This window comes from Diabrotica undecimpunctata, chromosome 9 (assembly GCF_040954645.1).
Source record: "Diabrotica undecimpunctata isolate CICGRU chromosome 9, icDiaUnde3, whole genome shotgun sequence".
Taxonomy (NCBI): domain Eukaryota; kingdom Metazoa; phylum Arthropoda; class Insecta; order Coleoptera; family Chrysomelidae; genus Diabrotica; species Diabrotica undecimpunctata.
In genome coordinates this window covers 108943035-108962393 of record NC_092811.1, presented here as the reverse complement: position 1 = coordinate 108962393, position 19359 = coordinate 108943035, and the positions used below count along the sequence as shown (strand labels likewise).

At 36.1% G+C, this 19359-nt stretch overlaps 1 protein-coding gene across 1 annotated transcript in view; it reads right to left on the bottom strand.

Annotated features, from left to right (window-relative positions):
• Positions 1-19359, bottom strand: part of LOC140451278 (uncharacterized) — an 862244-nt gene that overhangs the window by 33857 nt on the left and 809028 nt on the right. Inside the window, 2 exon segments of the mRNA XM_072545021.1 lie at positions 1964-2092; positions 5156-18359. Of these exon segments, the coding sequence (XP_072401122.1) occupies positions 1964-2092; positions 5156-18359 (13333 nt within the window).

The window sequence follows — 19359 nt, the reverse complement described above, 5'->3', positions numbered from 1 at the left end:
AATCCAGCCATGAAGAATGTCATTTAATAGCTGCAATAGAAGCTGTGCAATTTGGACGAAAAATAAGGGAAGATGGACGAAGTTTTGGTATACCAGAGTTGACATTACGAGATAGAATGAAAATAGCAAACTCAAAAAAGGAAAGTTGGAACAAAGCCTGTATTTTTTGAAAAACAGGAATGATAATTGATGGAATACATTTAAAATTATCCAAAATGTTTTTTGGTGTATCTCCAGATGAACCTCGTAGACTTGTGTTCGCTTACACCGAGAAAAATAATATAAAACATGTTTTTAATGCAGAAAAAAAACGACAGAAAGAGATTGGTTAGCACTATTCATTAAGTGAAATCCACAGATCAGGTTACGCCAGCCTGAAGCTACAAGTCTGAATAGAATTACCGCATTTAACTTGGAAGAAGTAAAATTATTTTTAATAATGTTGGAACTATGATGAATAGATATAAATTTACTCAAGACTGTATTTATAATACTGATGAGACCGGTGTTAGTACTATACAAAAGCCAGTTAAGATTTTGGGAGAAAAAGGCCAATTCGAGTAGGTTCAGTGACTTCTTGGGAAACAGGTAAAACGGTTATCATTCTTTGTGCATTCAGTGCTTCAGGGTCTTATGTACCATTAATGTTCATATTCTCCAGAAAAATGACCAAAGAACTCCAAAGATATAGCCAAACAAGTGCTTTCTATAGATGCTCTGATAATGTCTGGATAAATGAGACGTTATTTACGAAGTGGGTAGAAACACCATGCAAAGCCATTTAAAGAAGAACCGGTATTTTTGATTCTAGACAATCATTCCAGCTATGTATCAAGTGATCTGTGCAAAAAAATGGCATTGTTTGGTGTCTATACCTCCCCATACCTCCCTTAGGCTGCAACACCTAGATTTGGCATTTTATGCTCCCTTCAAAAAAGCCTATAAATAAGAGTGTGACATATACATGAGAGCACATTCGCTTGAAAAAATAGTTAGATGTAAATTAGCTGAAATATTTAACTTGGCTTATTTAAACGTGGCGACAATGGATAAAGCCATATCTGGTTTTAAAGCTGCGGGCGTTTTTTCCGTTGGATTCAGATAAATTCCATGATGAATTAGGTAAATCAGATGAAGAATTTGCTCCAGTTTTATCAGAGTAACATATTCAACCAAATTATATCGGTAAAGAAGATAAAGGTGGCAGTGGATTTCCAGTAGGTCCTGGTCCATCTCACATTTATTCTCAACCATTATCTAATGGTTGTTCCCAGTCATTTCCCAAAAAATCCTAGACACGCATATTTGTTCAGTTCATTTTGACTGAGACAGACCATCTCACATTTATTCTCAACCATGATGAATTTAATGATGTAGATGGCAATTCTATGTAAAACATTTGTGTTATATGGGGGAATTTGGTAAAAACAATGAACTGTGGTACCGATGCACGTTGTGTTATTAAATTAATTTCTGCTTTGTTTTAACAAGTTTTATTAAAAAAAATAAACCTTTGCAGCATTTTTAATTATGCGCGTAGTTATTTCCAACAATGCGCGGATTTACCCACTGCATGGGGTAATTCCGTGAAATGACATGATTTAAAAATTATTGCATTACATGACTTGTATTTCAAATTAACAAATTAATTATACATATATATATATATATATATATATATATATATATATATATAATATATATATATATATATATATATATATATATATATATATATATATATATATATATATATATATAGATACTTGACTAATCGGACTATTCGTTTTCTTTAAATCTCGGTTTGTTATGTCTTTTTATGAAAATTGTGTGAATTTGTTCTTACCCGCTCGGAATTCCCCCGTTCTCGCCTATATAAGTATCTTTATGGAAAATATGTTGTATATTTTTACGCTAAAGTTGCGATATCAGAAAAAATTGCTTTTGTGTGGATAGTACTTACCATCTTCCGGTTTTTGGGATTCCGGAATTTTCGGAATTGGTTTTTGTGTTTGTACAGTTTCAATAACCACAGGTTCTTGAATGTCTTGTATAACTTTAGCCTTTTCTGTCGTTAAGTCTGTAGGTGCTTCTAAAATGTTAATTATTATGTTAAAATTTGTTTCAGGAGGACCATTACTGACGCATTCGCCATCTTACAGAGTACAGTTTCCAAAAATACGTACATTATACTAATCTTAAGGTGAGTTTGGAAATAAACAAACCAGCAAAATGAACGACATCGTGGAGTTCGTTATATACAACGGCTTAGCGCAAGCTCGTGCTACAACCATGCAATTTGGTTGGTTTTCGGTAATCGCCTTTAGAAAATTGGCAAACTGGTTCCAGTGACGTTCGTTTCGCTATTTTGTTGCTTCTTGTACGTACATTTAATTTTATTACAATCAAAATATTAATTTACTGGTAATATAAAAAGGTCGTAACAAAATCTTAAAAATCATTCTTATTTTCTATGTTTTTTTATGTTATCAAACAGTATATCAGTCCATAAACACTTATCAGAAGAAAACTTTAGTGTACGTAATTTAAATTTTATTTTTTTTTATCCCGACACCGACAAATTTTTCAATTTCTAGTTCAACTGAGCTGCCACTATGCCTCGGAAGGCACGTAAATCCGTCAGTTCCGGCTATAAAAGTAGTTGGTAAGTCTTGTTAAGGTCGCTTCATGTTAGGTTACACGACCTTACTTACTTTATTTTTAGTTTAACAATCATTCTGTATATCTATTGTTCAGTGGTTCTAGAAATAAGCTTTAAAATAAAAGTAAAGATAAATTCACATACATTGTGTTCTTTTCCTATAGTTTCATCTTTAATTTTTTTAAATCGAGCACTTGAATAAACATACCAGCTAGAATTATCAGAAAAAATATTTAAAAAAAGTGAAATAAAAACCACAATAAGATTCAGTACCAATCCCAAAAAAGTCCAATGGTACGACCTCATCACTGGACAAATATTGCAAGAGCTGCCGAACAAGGGATATACATATCGAACACAATTATTCATTTTAATAATGAAAATCAGCTATTTCCCACCACAATGAAAAGTGGCTGAAATAACACCCATTTTAAAACAAGGTAAACCATCTGAAAGGGCGGAATCATACCGGCCCATCAACCTACTACCAGTGCTGCCTAAAGTGTTCGAAAAACTTTTACTAACAAGACTAACACATCTTCTAGAAGACGAGAAAATAATTCCAACTCATCAATTCGGATTCAGGCAGAAACATTCTACCATTCAACAAGTACATCGAATTGTAAACAGAATCAATAAAGACTTCGATTCATCCAGATATTGCTCCATTCTGTTTATAGACATAGGACAAGCGTTTGACAAGGTATGGCACCAGGGATTGCTCTATAAGCTGACTATTACACACTACTAAAGTCACACCTTACAAATAGACGTTTTGGAGTCAAATACGACAATGAAATAACAGAACCCCACAGAGAAGTGAACTGGGTTTTGTCCTGTACCTACTCTACACTGCCGACCTGCCAACATCACCTGACACAACAACAGCTACATTTGCAGATGATACGGCGATCTTATGCTCCAACAAGAATCCACACATCACACCAGAACTGCTGCAAAAGTAGATACATTTAAAACCCGTAGAGGGACATGTCCACATGTATGTATTAACCGCAAACAAATACTACAGAAAGATGATGTAAAGTACCTTGGGATTCACCTGGATAGAAAACTGACCTGGAAAAACACATATTTTCCAAAAGAAAACAACTGGGTCATAAAGTGAGAGACATACTGGTTAATAGGTAAACAATCCCAGTTAACAAATCAAAATAAATTTCTCCTATACAAAGCGATGTTGAAGCCAGTATGGAGCTATGGGATAGAACGGTGGGGAAAAGCACTAAATTTTAATATAGAAATTATACAAAGTTTCCAATCCAACATGGTATATCACCAACAACGTCTTACATCAAGATGCAGAAATATCTTATGTAGAGGAAGAAATTACAAATAGAATAAAAAAATACAATGACTTGCGGGAACACTCAAATCCCCTATCAAGGAATTTGATGCAGATGCGTATAGTGCATAGGTTAAAACGTAAAGCACCTAGTGATTTAGTGGGAACAAACAATTATTAGTAGTGATAATCATGTTTTTCCCAGAACCAATAATACTTTAATCGGCTTACATTACATATTAATGGATACGTTCGCCACGTGTGTCAGAAATGTTTGCGCCAACCCCCGCGTCAATCACGTCAACCTCCACCCAAACCACGTCACCATCGATGGTATAAATGAATCAGTGTAGTAAGGTCTGGAAGCTCGGGAAACTGAGACCTCGGAAGCCCTGAGTAAGACATCCAAGAGGATGTCGAAAGCTCGGCGCAATGATAATCGACGCGGTTCAACCCGGAAGACTGTTAAGTTTAATATTAATTCTTGTAATAGTATTAATCTTAGCTCTAGGTTCAATTGTACAATCCGCCGAAATCTTTCGGGACATATTTTTTTTATCGAAACCTAATAGACAAGAAGGGGCGAGACCATTCCAACTTCCGCTCTCCAGAACATTCGCGCCACACCCAACCATTTTTGAAATAATTAATTACCAAAATTAATTAACAAAAATACCTTTACAAGCCCTCATTTTAAAGGATTTTCTATGTTTTTTTAGTAAAATTGTGTCACTTTTCCATACAATTTACAATGTCTTCACCTTAAGTATTTAAAATCAAATAGCAATCTTACATTGTTTATAAGTAAAAGATATGAAGTTTAATCTTTTGCATACTTTGATTATTACATACTTTTATCACCAAATTTATAAAAAACAGTTGTTAGATACGTACATATATCAAAGAGTATCACGATAAAGGCTTTTTATTTGGTAATTTCTCTGCTCTATACGTGTACATAGATATACGCAACCTAAAGTTAAACGTTGAATCTAAATTCTTGATTTTTATAGTGAGGATCAAACCCACATTCCCTAACAAAGGCACATACACTCAGTTCTGAGCTATGTAAGCCACTAGGCATAATTAAACATAGAAATTCAAGTATTATTTTTAAAATGGTTTGGTAAGAATTGAGGCGACTGCGTCTTTACTGATCCTTTTACTAAAAATAAAAAATATCAGCTTACCTAATCCCACCTCCTGTGTATTTTCTGAAGTGTATACCTCAGTGATAGTTTTAGATGTGAATGGTGTTATTTTTGGTGTTAAATATTCTTGAACTACTAGTTCAGGTTCTAGTGTACTGACATCAGTATACTCATGTACGTACACACTTTGTTGTGGTTCCTTGCCGTCTTCCAAAATGGTCACAATCTCAGTAGCTTCTATAGCCGGTCCTGATTTTTTCAAGAGGGTCCTCTTTTTGGTAATTTTCTTCGAAGGCTTTTTCCCTTTGGTGGTTATTTCAATAACGCTTACATCTTCTGGTAGCTCAATAAGAGCAGCAACTGGGTGATGCAGTTCCTCTGTTTTTGGACCTTCTCTTATCTCCACATCAGTTTCGGGTTTCTCTTCATCTATATTATGAGTTGATATTTCAATTACTTCTTGTTTACGGCCCTTTATTTTTTTCAATGGCCTCTTTCTTATTACTTCTTTTTCTCCAGTTGGTAGGATGCGCGTAATTGTTTCTTCAGGGTATTCATAAACAACTGCACAAGTTCCCAACGATACGTTGAGCTGTAACGGTAGTTGTGGTAGAGGGTGAGCTAAATGTTTTTTAATTAGTTCTATTTTAAGTATATTTAAAATTTCTTCATCTGTAAAATCGCTCTTTGCTTCGTGAAGGGTGGGCACAAACAGAATTTTTTCCTTTGGACTTTCTTCGATAGTGACTGTGGTTTTTGGTTTTTTACCTTCTTCTTCTATAGTAACTATTTCCGTCTTTTCCTCTTTACCGTCCTTATGTTTTTTAATGACGCGTTTCTTTATTACTTTTCTCTTTTTATCTCCTTCCTTATTAACAACTTCAGTCACCTGGATTTCTTCTGGCAATTCTTCGACAATATAAATGGGCTTATCGGGTTTAATTTCTTCCGGTGTTTGAATTTCTTCAACGGTAACTGTTGTTTGTGGTTCTTTATCTTCTTCTTCAACTGTACAAATTTCAGTTTTTTCTTGTATTTTACCTTTTGGTTTTTTAATAATCCTCTTCTTTATAATAATCTTTTTTTGCTTTCCTTCCGGAGTAACTGTTTCTACAACTTCGTCGTCAAGTATTTCCTCTGTGACTAATTGAGAAGGTGTAAATATATCCTCAATCTCAGGTTTGAACTCCTTTGATTTTTTGTCTTTTCTAAACGGTTTAAGACTGATTTCTTCCGGAGCATCTTCAGGCTTCGGCTTTTGTTTGTATTTTAAAGATATTTCGTCATCCTCTCCCTCTGGTTTAGGTTTAGGTATTCCCTTAATTAAGGTCACACTTTCGGTCTCGGGTGTACTTTTTGTCTTTTTCTTTTTAGGTCTTTTTACCCGCTGTTCTGTAGGATGGACATCACTTTCTTCTTTAGTAGGTACAATTTCAGTTTCTGATTCCTCAGAATCCTCTCTTTCATATTCAAATGGTTTAAATTTAAGTCTGTCATTTTCATTTTGATCATCGGTACTTTCTGGTATAGATGGCTTTGGCAAAGTTTGTTCGTCAGTTTCATCGAGCAACACTTTATCTACTTTTTTAGGAATAGGTTTTAATTTTATTTGTTCGTCCGTTTCTTCCTCTATTGGCACTTTTCCTTTCTTAATAGATAATTTCTTTGGTTTTTCTTCAGGCGAAGGTTTCTTCTTTGGTTTTCCTTCATACTTAAAGGCGTCATCGACAGTTTCCAATTTATTTCCCTTCAATTCATCCATCTCAAGGTCAAGTTTTTCAAGTTCCGAAAAATTAACATCTTTATCTCTTAATCGCCTTCTCTTAGTTTTAACAACTTTCTCAGCTTCTTTAGCATTCCTAGATATTATTCCAGTTTCTCTATAAACTGGTTCTAGCAGCGAAATACGAGGTGTTTTTTCTTGTTCGGATTTTGGAGGAAATTCCGTAAATGTTATTCTACTTTTTAATAAGAATTTGGGCAACTTTCCAGTCTTTTCTTTTTTCGGTACAATTTTGGGTTTTCTAAGTTTAACGTCAGATAAAAGAGCTACTTTGTTGCCCTCAACTATTTTCAGCTTTTGCGGTTTGATTTCTTTACGTTCAAGAGGCATTAGTACAGAAACTTCTTTTCTGCCTGCTACTTTGGGTTTAGTTGATTCAGCCTCAATATCAGAAAGTTCTTCGACAGTAACTGTTGTTTCCGGTTTTTTACCTTCTTCCTCAACGGTCACAATTTCGGTCTTTTCTTGTTTTCCATCTTTTTGCTTTTTAATTACTCTCTTTTTAATGACTTTTCTCTTTTTGTCCCCTTCTTTGGTTACTACTTCTGTCACCTGAACTTCTTCCGGCAACTCTTCAACAGTATATGTTGGCTTTTCAGGTGTAACATCTTCGGGTTCTTTGAGTTCTTCGACAGTAACTGTTGTTTCCGGTTTTTTGCCTTCTTCCTCAACGGTCACAATTTCGGTCTTTTCTTGTTTTCCATCTTTTTGCTTTTTAATTACTCTCTTTTTAATGACCTTTCTCTTTTTGTCTCCTTCTTTGGTTACTACTTCTGTCACCTGAACTTCTTCCGGCAACTCTTCAACAGTGTATGTTGGCTTTTCTGGTGCAACTTCTTCGGGCTCCTCGAGTTCTTCGACAGTAACTGTTGTTTCCGGTTTTTTACCTTCTTCCTCAACGGTCACAATTTCGGTCTTTTCTTGTTTTCCATCTTTATGTTTCTTTATTACTCTCTTTTTAATGACCTTTCTCTTTTTGTCTCCTTCCTTGGATACTACTTCTGTCACCTGAACTTCTTCCGGCAACTCTTCAACAGTGTATGTTGGCTTTTCAGGTGTAACTTCTTCGGGTTGCTCGAGTTCTTCAACAGTAACTGTTGTTTCTGGTTTTTTACCTTCTTCCTCAACGGTCACAATTTCGGTTTTTTGTTGTTTTCCATCTTTTTGCTTTTTAATTACTCTCTTTTTAATGACCTTTCTCTTTTTGTCCCCTTCTTTAGTTACTACTTCTGTCACCTGAACATCTTCCGGCAATTCTTCAACGGTGTATGTTGGCTTTTCAGGTGCAACTTCTTCGGGCTCCTCGAGTTCTTCGACAGTAACTGTTGTTTCCGGTTTTTTACCTTCTTCCTCAACGGTCACAATTTCGGTCTTTTCTTGTTTTCCATCTTTATGTTTCTTTATTACTCTCTTTTTAATGACCTTTCTCTTTTTGTCTCCTTCCTTGGTTACTACTTCTGTCACCTGAACTTCTTCCGGCAATTCTTCGACGGTGTATGTTGGCTTTTCAGGAGCAACTTCTTCGGGTTCTTCGAGTTCTTCGACAGTAACTGTTGTTTCCGGTTTTTTACCTTCTTCCTCAACGGTCACAATTTCGGTCTTTTCTTGTTTTCCATCTTTTTGCTTTTTAATTACTCTCTTTTTAATGACCTTTCTCTTTTTGTCTCCTTCCTTGGTTACTACTTCTGTCACCTGAACTTCTTCCGGCAATTCTTCAACGGTGTATGTTGGCTTTTCAGGTGCAACTTCTTCGGGCTCCTCGAGTTCTTCGACAGTAACTGTTGTTTCCGGTTTTTTACCTTCTTCCTCAACGGTCACAATTTCGGTCTTTTCTTGTTTTCCATCTTTTTGCTTTTTAATTACTCTCTTTTTAATGACCTTTCTCTTTTTGTCTCCTTCCTTGGTTACTACTTCTGTCACCTGAACTTCTTCCGGCAACTCTTCAACAGTATATGTTGGCTTTTCAGGTGCAACTTCTTCGGGCTCCTCGAGTTCTTCGACAGTAACTGTTGTTTCCGGTTTTTTACCTTCTTCCTCAACGGTCACAATTTCGGTCTTTTCTTGTTTTCCATCTTTATGTTTCTTTATTACTCTCTTTTTAATGACCTTTCTCTTTTTGTCTCCTTCCTTGGTTACTACTTCTGTCACCTGAACTTCTTCCGGCAATTCTTCGACGGTGTATGTTGGCTTTTCAGGCGCAACTTCTTCGGGTTCTTCGAGTTCTTCGACAGTAACTGTTGTTTCCGGTTTTTTACCTTCTTCCTCAACGGTCACAATTTCGGTCTTTTCTTGTTTTCCATCTTTTTGCTTTTTAATTACTCTCTTTTTAATGACCTTTCTCTTTTTGTCCCCTTCTTTGGTTACTACTTCTGTCACCTGAACTTCTTCCGGCAATTCTTCGACGGTGTATGTTGGCTTTTCAGGTGCAACGTCTTCGAGTTCTTCGACAGTAACTGTGGTTTCCGGTTTTTTACCTTCTTCCTCAACGGTCACAATTTCGGTCTTTTCTTGTTTTCCATCTTTATGTTTCTTTATTACTCTCTTTTTAATGACCTTTCTCTTTTTGTCTCCTTCCTTGGTTACTACTTCTGTCACCTGAACTTCTTCCGGCAACTCTTCAACAGTGTATGTTGGCTTTTCTGGTGCAACTTCTTCGGGCTCCTCGAGTTCTTCGACAGTAACTGTTGTTTCCGGTTTTTTACCTTCTTCCTCAACGGTCACAATTTCGGTCTTTTCTGGTTTTCCATCTTTATGTTTCTTTATTACTCTCTTTTTAATGACCTTTCTCTTTTTGTCTCCTTCCTTGGTTACTACTTCTGTCACCTGAACTTCTTCCGGCAACTCTTCAACAGTGTATGTTGGCTTTTCAGGTGTAACTTCTTCGGGTTCCTCGAGTTCTTCGACAGTAACTGTTGTTTCTGGTTTTTTACCTTCTTCCTCAACGGTCACAATTTCGGTCTTTTCTTGTTTTCCATCTTTTTGCTTTTTAATTACTCTCTTTTTAATGACCTTTCTCTTTTTGTCCCCTTCTTTGGTTACTACTTCTGTCACCTGAACTTCTTCCGGCAACTCTTCAATAGTGTATGTTGGCTTTTCAGGTGTAACTTCTTCGGGTTCCTCGAGTTCTTCGACAGTAACTGTTGTTTCTGGTTTTTTACCTTCTTCCTCAACGGTCACAATTTCGGTCTTTTCTTGTTTTCCATCTTTTTGCTTTTTAATTACTCTTTTTTTAATGACCTTTCTCCTTTTATCTCCTTCCTTGGTTACTACTTCTGTCACCTGAACTTCTTCCGGCAATTCTTCGACGGTGTATGTTGGCTTTTCAGGTGCAACTTCTTCGGGTTCTTCAAGTTCTTCGACAGTAACTGTTGTTTCCGGTTTTTTACCTTCTTCCTCAACGGTCACAATTTCGGTCTTTTCTTGTTTTCCATCTTTTTGCTTTTTAATTACTCTCTTTTTAATGACCTTTCTCTTTTTGTCACCTTCTTTGGTTACTACTTCTGTCACCTGAACTTCTTCCGGCAATTCTTCAACAGTGTATGTTGGCTTTTCAGGTGCAACGTCTTCGAGTTCTTCGACAGTAACTGTGGTTTCCGGTTTTTTACCTTCTTCCTCAACGGTCACAATTTCGGTCTTTTCTTGTTTTCCATCTTTTTGCTTTTTAATTATTCTCTTTTTAATGACCTTTCTCTTTTTGTCCCCTTCTTTGGTTACTACTTCTGTCACCTGAACTTCTTCCGGCAATTCTTCGACGGTGTATGTTGGCTTTTCAGGCGTAACTTCTTCGGGTTCCTCTAGTTCTTCGACAGTAACTGTTGTTTCCGGTTTTTTACCTTCTTCCTCAACGGTCACAATTTCGGTCTTTTCTTGTTTTCCATCTTTTTGCTTTTTAATTACTCTCTTTTTAATGACTTTTCTCTTTTTGTCCCCTTCTTTGGTTACTACTTCTGTCACCTGAACTTCTTCCGGCAACTCTTCAACAGTATATGTTGGCTTTTCAGGTGTAACATCTTCGGGTTCTTCGAGTTCTTCGACAGTAACTGTTGTTTCCGGTTTTTTACCTTCTTCCTCAACGGTCACAATTTCGGTCTTTTCTTGTTTTCCATCTTTTTGCTTTTTAATTACTCTCTTTTTAATGACCTTTCTCTTTTTGTCCCCTTCTTTGGTTACTACTTCTGTCACCTGAACTTCTTCCGGCAACTCTTCAACAGTGTATGTTGGCTTTTCTGGTGCAAGTTCTTCTGGTTCCTCAAGTTCTTCAACAGTAACTGTTGTTTCCGGTTTCTTACCTTCTTCTTCAACGGTCACAATTTCGGTCTTTTCTTGTTTTCCATCTTTATGTTTTTTAATTACTCTCTTTTTAATGACCTTTCTCTTTTTGTCTCCTTCTTTGGTTACTACTTCTGTCACCTGAACTTCTTCCGGCAACTCTTCAACAGTGTATGTTGGCTTTTCTGGTGTAACATCTTCGGGTTGTTCGAGTTCTTCGACAGTAACTGTTGTTTCCGGTTTTTTACCTTCTTCCTCAACGGTCACAATTTCGGTCTTTTCTTGTTTTCCATCTTTTTGCTTTTTAATTACTCTCTTTTTAATGACCTTTCTCTTTTTGTCCCCTTCTTTGGTTACTACTTCTGTCACCTGAACTTCTTCCGGCAACTCTTCAACAGTGTATGTTGGCTTTTCTGGTGCAAGTTCTTCTGGTTCCTCAAGTTCTTCAACAGTAACTGTTGTTTCCGGTTTCTTACCTTCTTCTTCAACGGTCACAATTTCGGTCTTTTCTTGTTTTCCATCTTTATGTTTTTTAATTACTCTCTTTTTAATGACCTTTCTCTTTTTGTCTCCTTCTTTGGTTACTACTTCTGTCACCTGAACTTCTTCCGGCAACTCTTCAACCGTGTATGTTGGCTTTTCTGGTGCAAGTTCTTTTGGTTCCTCAAGTTCTTCAACAGTAACTGTTGTTTCCGGTTTCTTACCTTCTTCTTCAACGGTCACAATTTCGGTCTTTTCTTGTTTTCCATCTTTATGTTTTTTAATTACTCTCTTTTTAATGACCTTTCTCCTTTTGTCTCCTTCTTTGGTTACTACTTCTGTCACCTGAACTTCTTCTGGCAATTCTTCAACAGTGTATATTGGCTTTTCTGGTGCAATTTCTTCGGGTTCCTCAAGTTCTTCGACAGTAACTGTAACTTCTGGTTTTTTACCTTCTTCTAATACAGTAATAATTTCAGTTTTTTCGATATTTTTACCTTTAGGTTTTTTGATAATTCTTTTTTTGATAGTTTTTCGTTTTATACCTTCAGGGGTTATTTCTTCTAATATATCATCATTAGGTATTTCTTCGCTTACTAGTTGTACTGGCCTCAATATATTGTCTATCTCTGGTTTCGTTTCTTCAGTTTTCTTATCCTTTTTAAACGGCTTAAGTTTTATTTTTTCAGAAGGCTCCTCAGGTTTTGGTTTTTGTTTATATTTTAATGATATATCATCACTATCAGGTACATCTTGTTTTTTTGGAACTCCTTTTTCAAGAATTCGTTCCTCAGTTGTGGGTTGAATTTTGGGTTTTTTCTTTTTAACAGTCTTTTTCTGCTTTGGCGTTATGGTTTCCTTATCTTCCTTTTCAGACAAAGCTGATTCCGTTTCAGAGTCCTCAGTTCTATCGATGGAATCTGGAAAAGGTGTAAACGCAAGTTTCGATTCATTTTCGCGCTCATCGATTTCATGGGGTTTAGATAATTTTGGCATTTCTTCTTCTACCGGTTGATCTGTTAACAATTCTTTCGGTTTAGAGGGAATTGGTTTTAATTTAATTTCCTCGTGATCATCTTTTTCTTCTGGTAGTTTTCCTTTCTTGATCTGAAGTTTTTTCGATTCGTCAGGAGTCTTGGACTTGTCTTTAGGCTTTCTTTTGTATTTATAGTCATCATCCAATTCTTCTAATTTGGATTTCTTCAAATCATCGATATCAATATCTAGCTGTTCTAATGTGCTCATGTCAATATCTTTATCCCTTAGTCTCCTTTTTTTAGTCTTTGTGATCTTTTCTGCTTCCTTTGCATTTCTGGATAATATTCCATTCTCTCTATATACTGGTTCTAGGAACGATATACGAGGTAACTGCTCATTTTCTGTTTGTGGGGGGAATCGTTTAAAGGTAATTCTACTTTTTAATAAGAATTTAGGTAGTTTAACCCTTTCCTCTTTCTTTGGTAAAACTTTTCGTTTTTTAAGTTTTATATCTGATAAAAGCGGTATCGTTGTACTATCTACCACTTTTAGTTTTTGGGGTTTGATTTCTTTCCTTTCGATTGGCATTAAAACTGACACTTCCTTCCTCAGCTTTTGACCGTCTTCTTCAGAAACAGTTACAGATATTTGCGGTTCTTTGCCTTCTTCTTCAATTGTTAGAATTTCGGTCTTCTCTTTTTTGTCTCCTTTATCTTTTTTAATGACGCGTTTTCTAGTTGTTCGCTTTTTCTTCCCCATTGGAGTAGTGATCTCTACAACCTCAATTTCTTCAGGTAATTCCTCAACAACGGAGAATATTTGTTTTGGTTCTACTTCGTCGGAAGTTTCTATTTGTTCCACTGTCACTGTAGTTTCGGGCAGTTTGCCCTCCTCCTGAACGGTAATGATTTCTGTTTTTTCTCGTTTGCCGTTTTTATTTTTTTTAATAACACGTTTCTTAGTAAGCTTCTTAATTTTATTTCCATTTGGTGCAGTAATTTCCACTACTTGTATTTCCTCAGGCATTTCTTCCACTAAACAAGACTTTTTCAACGGTAATTCATCTTCAGGCTTTTCAATTTCTTCAACGATTACAGTAGTTTCTGGTTTTTCACCTTCCACTTCAATGGTTATTATTTTTGTTTCTTCTTCCTTTCCATCTTTAACTTTTTTAATAGTTCGTTTTTTAACTACCTTTTTCTTTTTATGCCCTTCAGCATCAGTAACCTCTGTAATATTTGTTTGTTCAGGAAGCTCAACGATTTCGTAAGGAGAATATTCTGGTGATATTTCATCTAATGTTTCGTTTTCATCTACTGTTACTGTAGTTTGAGGTGTTTCTCCTTCTATTTCAACCGTAACTATTTCAGTTTTTTCTTCTTTTCCATCTTTCTGCTTTTTCAGTATTCTCTTTTTGGTGGTCTTCTTCTTCTTTTGTCCATCTGGTGTAATAAACTCTGTAACGCTGATTTCTTCTGGAAATTCTTCTACAACGCTTGACAACTCATCAGTAGGTACTTCTGATTTATCCTGACTATCTTCATCTTTTTGTCTGGGCTTCTTTTTAATTTTTGTCTTCTTTTTTAATTTTTCTGTGTTATCTTCATCAGGTTTTTCTGAAATTTTATATTCGTATACATTAACCAATAATATGGGTTGTTTGGTATCTTCAGTGATAGTAGTTATTTCTGTTGCCTCTATTTTGTCACCCATTTTCTTTAACAGCTTTCGTTTTTTTGTTATTTTCTTAGATGGCCTTCTTCCGGTTCTAACAACTTCAACTGTAATATCTTCCGGTAGTTCAATAAGAGCAGCTATAGGATGACGCATCCCATCTGTTTTGGGTCTTTCATTTATCTCAACCGTTCTTTCTGGATTTTTTTCGGCTCTTTCCTTAGTATAAATTTCTATTATTTCCTCTTTTCGACCAAATTTCTTTTTTAGCTGCCTTCGTGTAACCACTTCATCATCTTTATCTTTAAGTACATTTTCAGGATATTCAAACACCACTGCACATTTACCCAACGAAACATTTAGTTCACCTGGCATTTGAGGTAATGGATGCCCTAAATATTTTTTAATCATTTCAATCTTTAAAATACTTAATATTTCCTCATCAGTAAAATCGCTCTTATCTTCATGTAAAGTAGGAACAAATAAGTACTTCTCTTCAGAAACACTTTCACTTGGGATTTCAACTTCTTCTACATTAACCGTTGTTTTTGGCTCCTTGCCTTCTTCTTCGACAGTCACAATTTCGGTTTTTTCTTCTTTTCCATCCTTAATCTTCTTGATAATTCGTTTTTTAATAACCTTCTTCTTCTTTTTACCATCAATTGTGACTACTTCGGTTTCCTGGATATCTTCAGGCAATTCTTCGACTACATATGTCGGTTTTTCTAGAGTTACTTCCTCGGGTGCCTCTAGTTCTTGTACAGTCACCGTTGTTTCTGGTTTCTTTCCTTCTTCTTCAACAGTTACAATTTCTGTTTTTTCCTCTTTTCCGTCTTTGATCTTTTTGATAATTCGTTTTTTAATAACTTTCTTCTTCTTCTTACCATCAATTGTGACTACTTCGGTTTCTTGGACATCTTCAGGCAATTCCTCGACCACGTATGATGGTTTCTTGGGGGTTACCTCTTCAGGTGCCTCTAATTCTTGTACTGTCACCGTTGTTTCTGGCTTTTTGCCTTCTTCTTCAACAGTTACAATTTCTGTTTTTTCCTCTTTGCCATCCTTAATTTTCTTGATAATTCGTTTTTTAATAACCTTCTTCTTCTTCTTACCATCAATTGTGACTACTTCGGTTTCCTGGATATCTTCAGGCAATTCTTCGACTACGTATGTCGGTTTTGCTGGAGTTACTTCCTCCGGTGCCTCTAGTTCTTGTACAGTCACCGTTGTTTCTGGTTTCTTTCCTTCTTCTTCAACAGTTACAATTTCTGTTTTTTCCTCTTTTCCGTCTTTGATCTTCTTGATAATTCGTTTTTTAATAACCTTCTTCTTCATTTTACCATCAATTGTGACTACTTCAGTTTCCTGGATATCTTCAGGCAATTCTTCGACTACATATGTCGGTTTTTCTGGAGTTACTTCCTCGGGTGCCTCTAGTTCTTGTACAGTCACCGTTGTTTCTGGTTTCTTTCCTTCTTCTTCAATAGTTACAATTTCTGTTTTTTCCTCTTTGCCATCCTTAATTTTCTTGATAATTCGTTTTTTAATAACCTTCTTCTTCTTTTTACCATCAATTGTGACTACTTCAGTTTCCTGGATATCTTCAGGCAATTCTTCGACTACATATGTCGGTTTTTCTGGAGTTACTTCCTCGGGTGCCTCTAGTTCTTGTACAGTCACCGTTGTTTCTGGTTTCTTTCCTTCTTCTTCAATAGTTACAATTTCTGTTTTTTCCTCTTTGCCATCCTTAATTTTCTTGATAATTCGTTTTTTAATAACCTTCTTCTTCTTTTTACCATCAATTGTGACTACTTCAGTTTCCTGGATATCTTCAGGCAATTCTTCGACTACATATGTCGGTTTTTCTGGAGTTACTTCCTCGGGTCCCTCTAGTTCTTGTACAGTCACCGTTGTTTCTGGTTTCTTTCCTTCTTCTTCAACAGTTACAATTTCTGTTTTTTCCTCTTTTCCGTCTTTGATCTTCTTGATAATTCGTTTTTTAATAACCTTCTTCTTCTTTTTACCATCGATTGTGACTACTTCGGTTTCTTGGACATCTTCAGGCAATTCCTCGACCACGTATGATGGTTTCTTGGGGGTTACCTCTTCAGGTGCCTCTAATTCTTGTACTGTCACCGTTGTTTCTGGCTTTTTGCCTTCTTCTTCAACAGTTACAATTTCTGTTTTTTCCTCTTTTCCGTCTTTGATCTTCTTGATAATTCGTTTTTTAATAACCTTTTTCTTCTTTTTACCATCAATTGTGACTACTTCGGTTTCCTGGATATCTTCAGGCAATTCTTCGACTACGTATGTCGGTTTTACTGGAGTTACTTCCTCGGGTGCCTCTAGTTCTTGCACGGTCACCGTTGTTTCTGGTTTCTTTCCTTCTTCTTCAACAGTTACAATTTCTGTTTTTTCCTCTTTGCCATCCTTAATTTTCTTGATAATTCGTTTTTTAATAACCTTCTTCTTCTTTTTACCATCAATTGTGACTACTTCAGTTTCCTGGATATCTTCAGGCAATTCTTCGACTACATATGTCGGTTTTTCTGGAGTTACTTCCTCGGGTGCCTCTAGTTCTTGTACAGTCACCGTTGTTTCTGGTTTCTTTCCTTCTTCTTCAACAGTTACAATTTCTGTTTTTTCCTCTTTTCCGTCTTTGATCTTCTTGATAATTCGTTTTTTAATAACCTTCTTCTTCTTTTTACCATCGATTGTGACTACTTCGGTTTCTTGGACATCTTCAGGCAATTCCTCGACCACGTATGATGGTTTCTTGGGGGTTACCTCTTCAGGTGCCTCTAATTCTTGTACTGTCACCGTTGTTTCTGGCTTTTTGCCTTCTTCTTCAACAGTTACAATTTCTGTTTTTTCCTCTTTTCCGTCTTTGATCTTCTTGATAATTCGTTTTTTAATAACCTTCTTCTTCTTTTTACCATCAATTGTGACTACTTCGGTTTCCTGGATATCTTCAGGCAATTCTTCGACTACATATGTCGGTTTTTCTGGAGTTACTTCCTCGGTTGCCTCTAGTTCTTGTACAGTCACCGTTGTTTCTGGCTTCTTTCCTTCTTCTTCAACAGTTACAATTTCTGTTTTTTCCTCTTTGCCATCCTTAATTTTCTTGATAATTCGTTTTTTAATAACCTTCTTCTTCTTTTTACCATCAATTGTGACTACTTCGGTTTCCTGGATATCTTCAGGCAATTCTTCGACTACATATGTCGGTTTTTCTGGAGTTACTTCCTCCGGTGCCTCTAGTTCTTGTACAGTCACCGTTGTTTCTGGTTTCTTTCCTTCTTCTTCAACAGTTACAATTTCTGTTTTTTCCTCTTTGCCATCCTTAATTTTCTTGATAATTCGTTTTTTAATAACCTTCTTCTTCTTTTTACCATCAATTGTGACTACTTCGGTTTCCTGGATATCTTCAGGCAATTCTTCGACTACATATGTCGGTTTTTCTGGAGTTTCTTCCTCGGGTGCCTCTAGTTCTTGTACAGTCACCGTTGTTTCTGGTTTCTTTCCTTCTTCTTCAACAGTTACAATTTCTGTCTTTTCCTCTTTTCCGTCTTTGATCCTTTTGATAATTCGTTTTTTAATAACCTTCTTCTTCTTCTTACCATCAATTGTGACTACTTCGGTTTCCTGGATATCTTCAGGCAATTCTTCGACTACATATGTCGGTTTTTCTGGAGTTTCTTCCTCGGGTGCCTCTAGTTCTTGTACAGTCACCGTTGTTTCTGGCTTTTTGCCTTCTTCTTCAACAGTTACAATTTCTGTTTTTTCCTCTTTTCCGTCTTTGATCTTCTTGATAATTCGTTTTTTAATAACCTTCTTCTTCTTCTTACCATCAATTGTGACTACTTCGGTTTCCTGGATATCTTCAGGCAATTCTTCGACTACATATGTCGGTTTTTCTGGAGTTTCTTCCTCGGGTGCCTCTAGTTCTTGTACAGTCACCGTTGTTTCTGGCTTTTTGCCTTCTTCTTCAACAGTTACAATTTCTGTTTTTTCCTCTTTTCCGTCTTTGATCTTCTTGATAATTCGTTTTTTAATAACCTTCTTCTTCTTTTTACCATCAATTGTGACTACTTCGGTTTCCTGGATATCTTCAGGCAATTCTTCGACTACATATGTCGGTTTTTCTGGAGTTACTTCTTCGGGTGCCTCTAGTTCTTGTACAGTCACCGTTGTTTCTGGCTTCTTTCCTTCTTCTTCAACAGTTACAATTTCTGTTTTTTCCTCTTTGCCATCCTTAATTTTCTTGATAATTCGTTTTTTAATAACCTTCTTCTTCTTTTTGCCATCAATTGTGACTACTTCGGTTTCCTGGATATCTTCAGGCAATTCTTCGACTACATATGTCGGTTTTTCTGGAGTTACTTCCTCCGGTGCCTCTAGTTCTTGTACAGTCACCGTTGTTTCTGGTTTCTTTCCTTCTTCTTCAACAGTTACAATTTCTGTTTTTTCCTCTTTGCCATCCTTAATTTTCTTGATAATTCGTTTTTTAATAACTTTCTTCTTCTTTTTACCATCAATTGTGACTACTTCGGTTTCCTGGAGATCTTCAGGCAATTCTTCGACTACATATGTCGGTTTTTCTGGAGTTTCTTCCTCGGGTGCCTCTAGTTCTTGTACAGTCACCGTTGTTTCTGGTTTCTTTCCTTCTTCTTCAACAGTTACAATTTCTGTTTTTTCCTCTTTTCCGTCTTTGATCTTCTTGATAATTCGTTTTTTAATAACCTTTTTCTTCTTTTTACCATCAATTGTGACTACTTCGGTTTCCTGAATATCTTCAGGCAATTCTTCGACTACGTATGTCGGTTTTGCTGGAGTTACTTCCTCGGGTGCCTCTAGTTCTTGCACGGTCACCGTTGTTTCTGGTTTCTTTCCTTCTTCTTCAACAGTTACAATTTCTGTTTTTTCCTCTTTGCCATCCTTAATTTTCTTGATAATTCGTTTTTTAATAACCTTCTTCTTCTTTTTACCATCAATTGTGACTACTTCAGTTTCCTGGATATCTTCAGGCAATTCTTCGACTACATATGTCGGTTTTTCT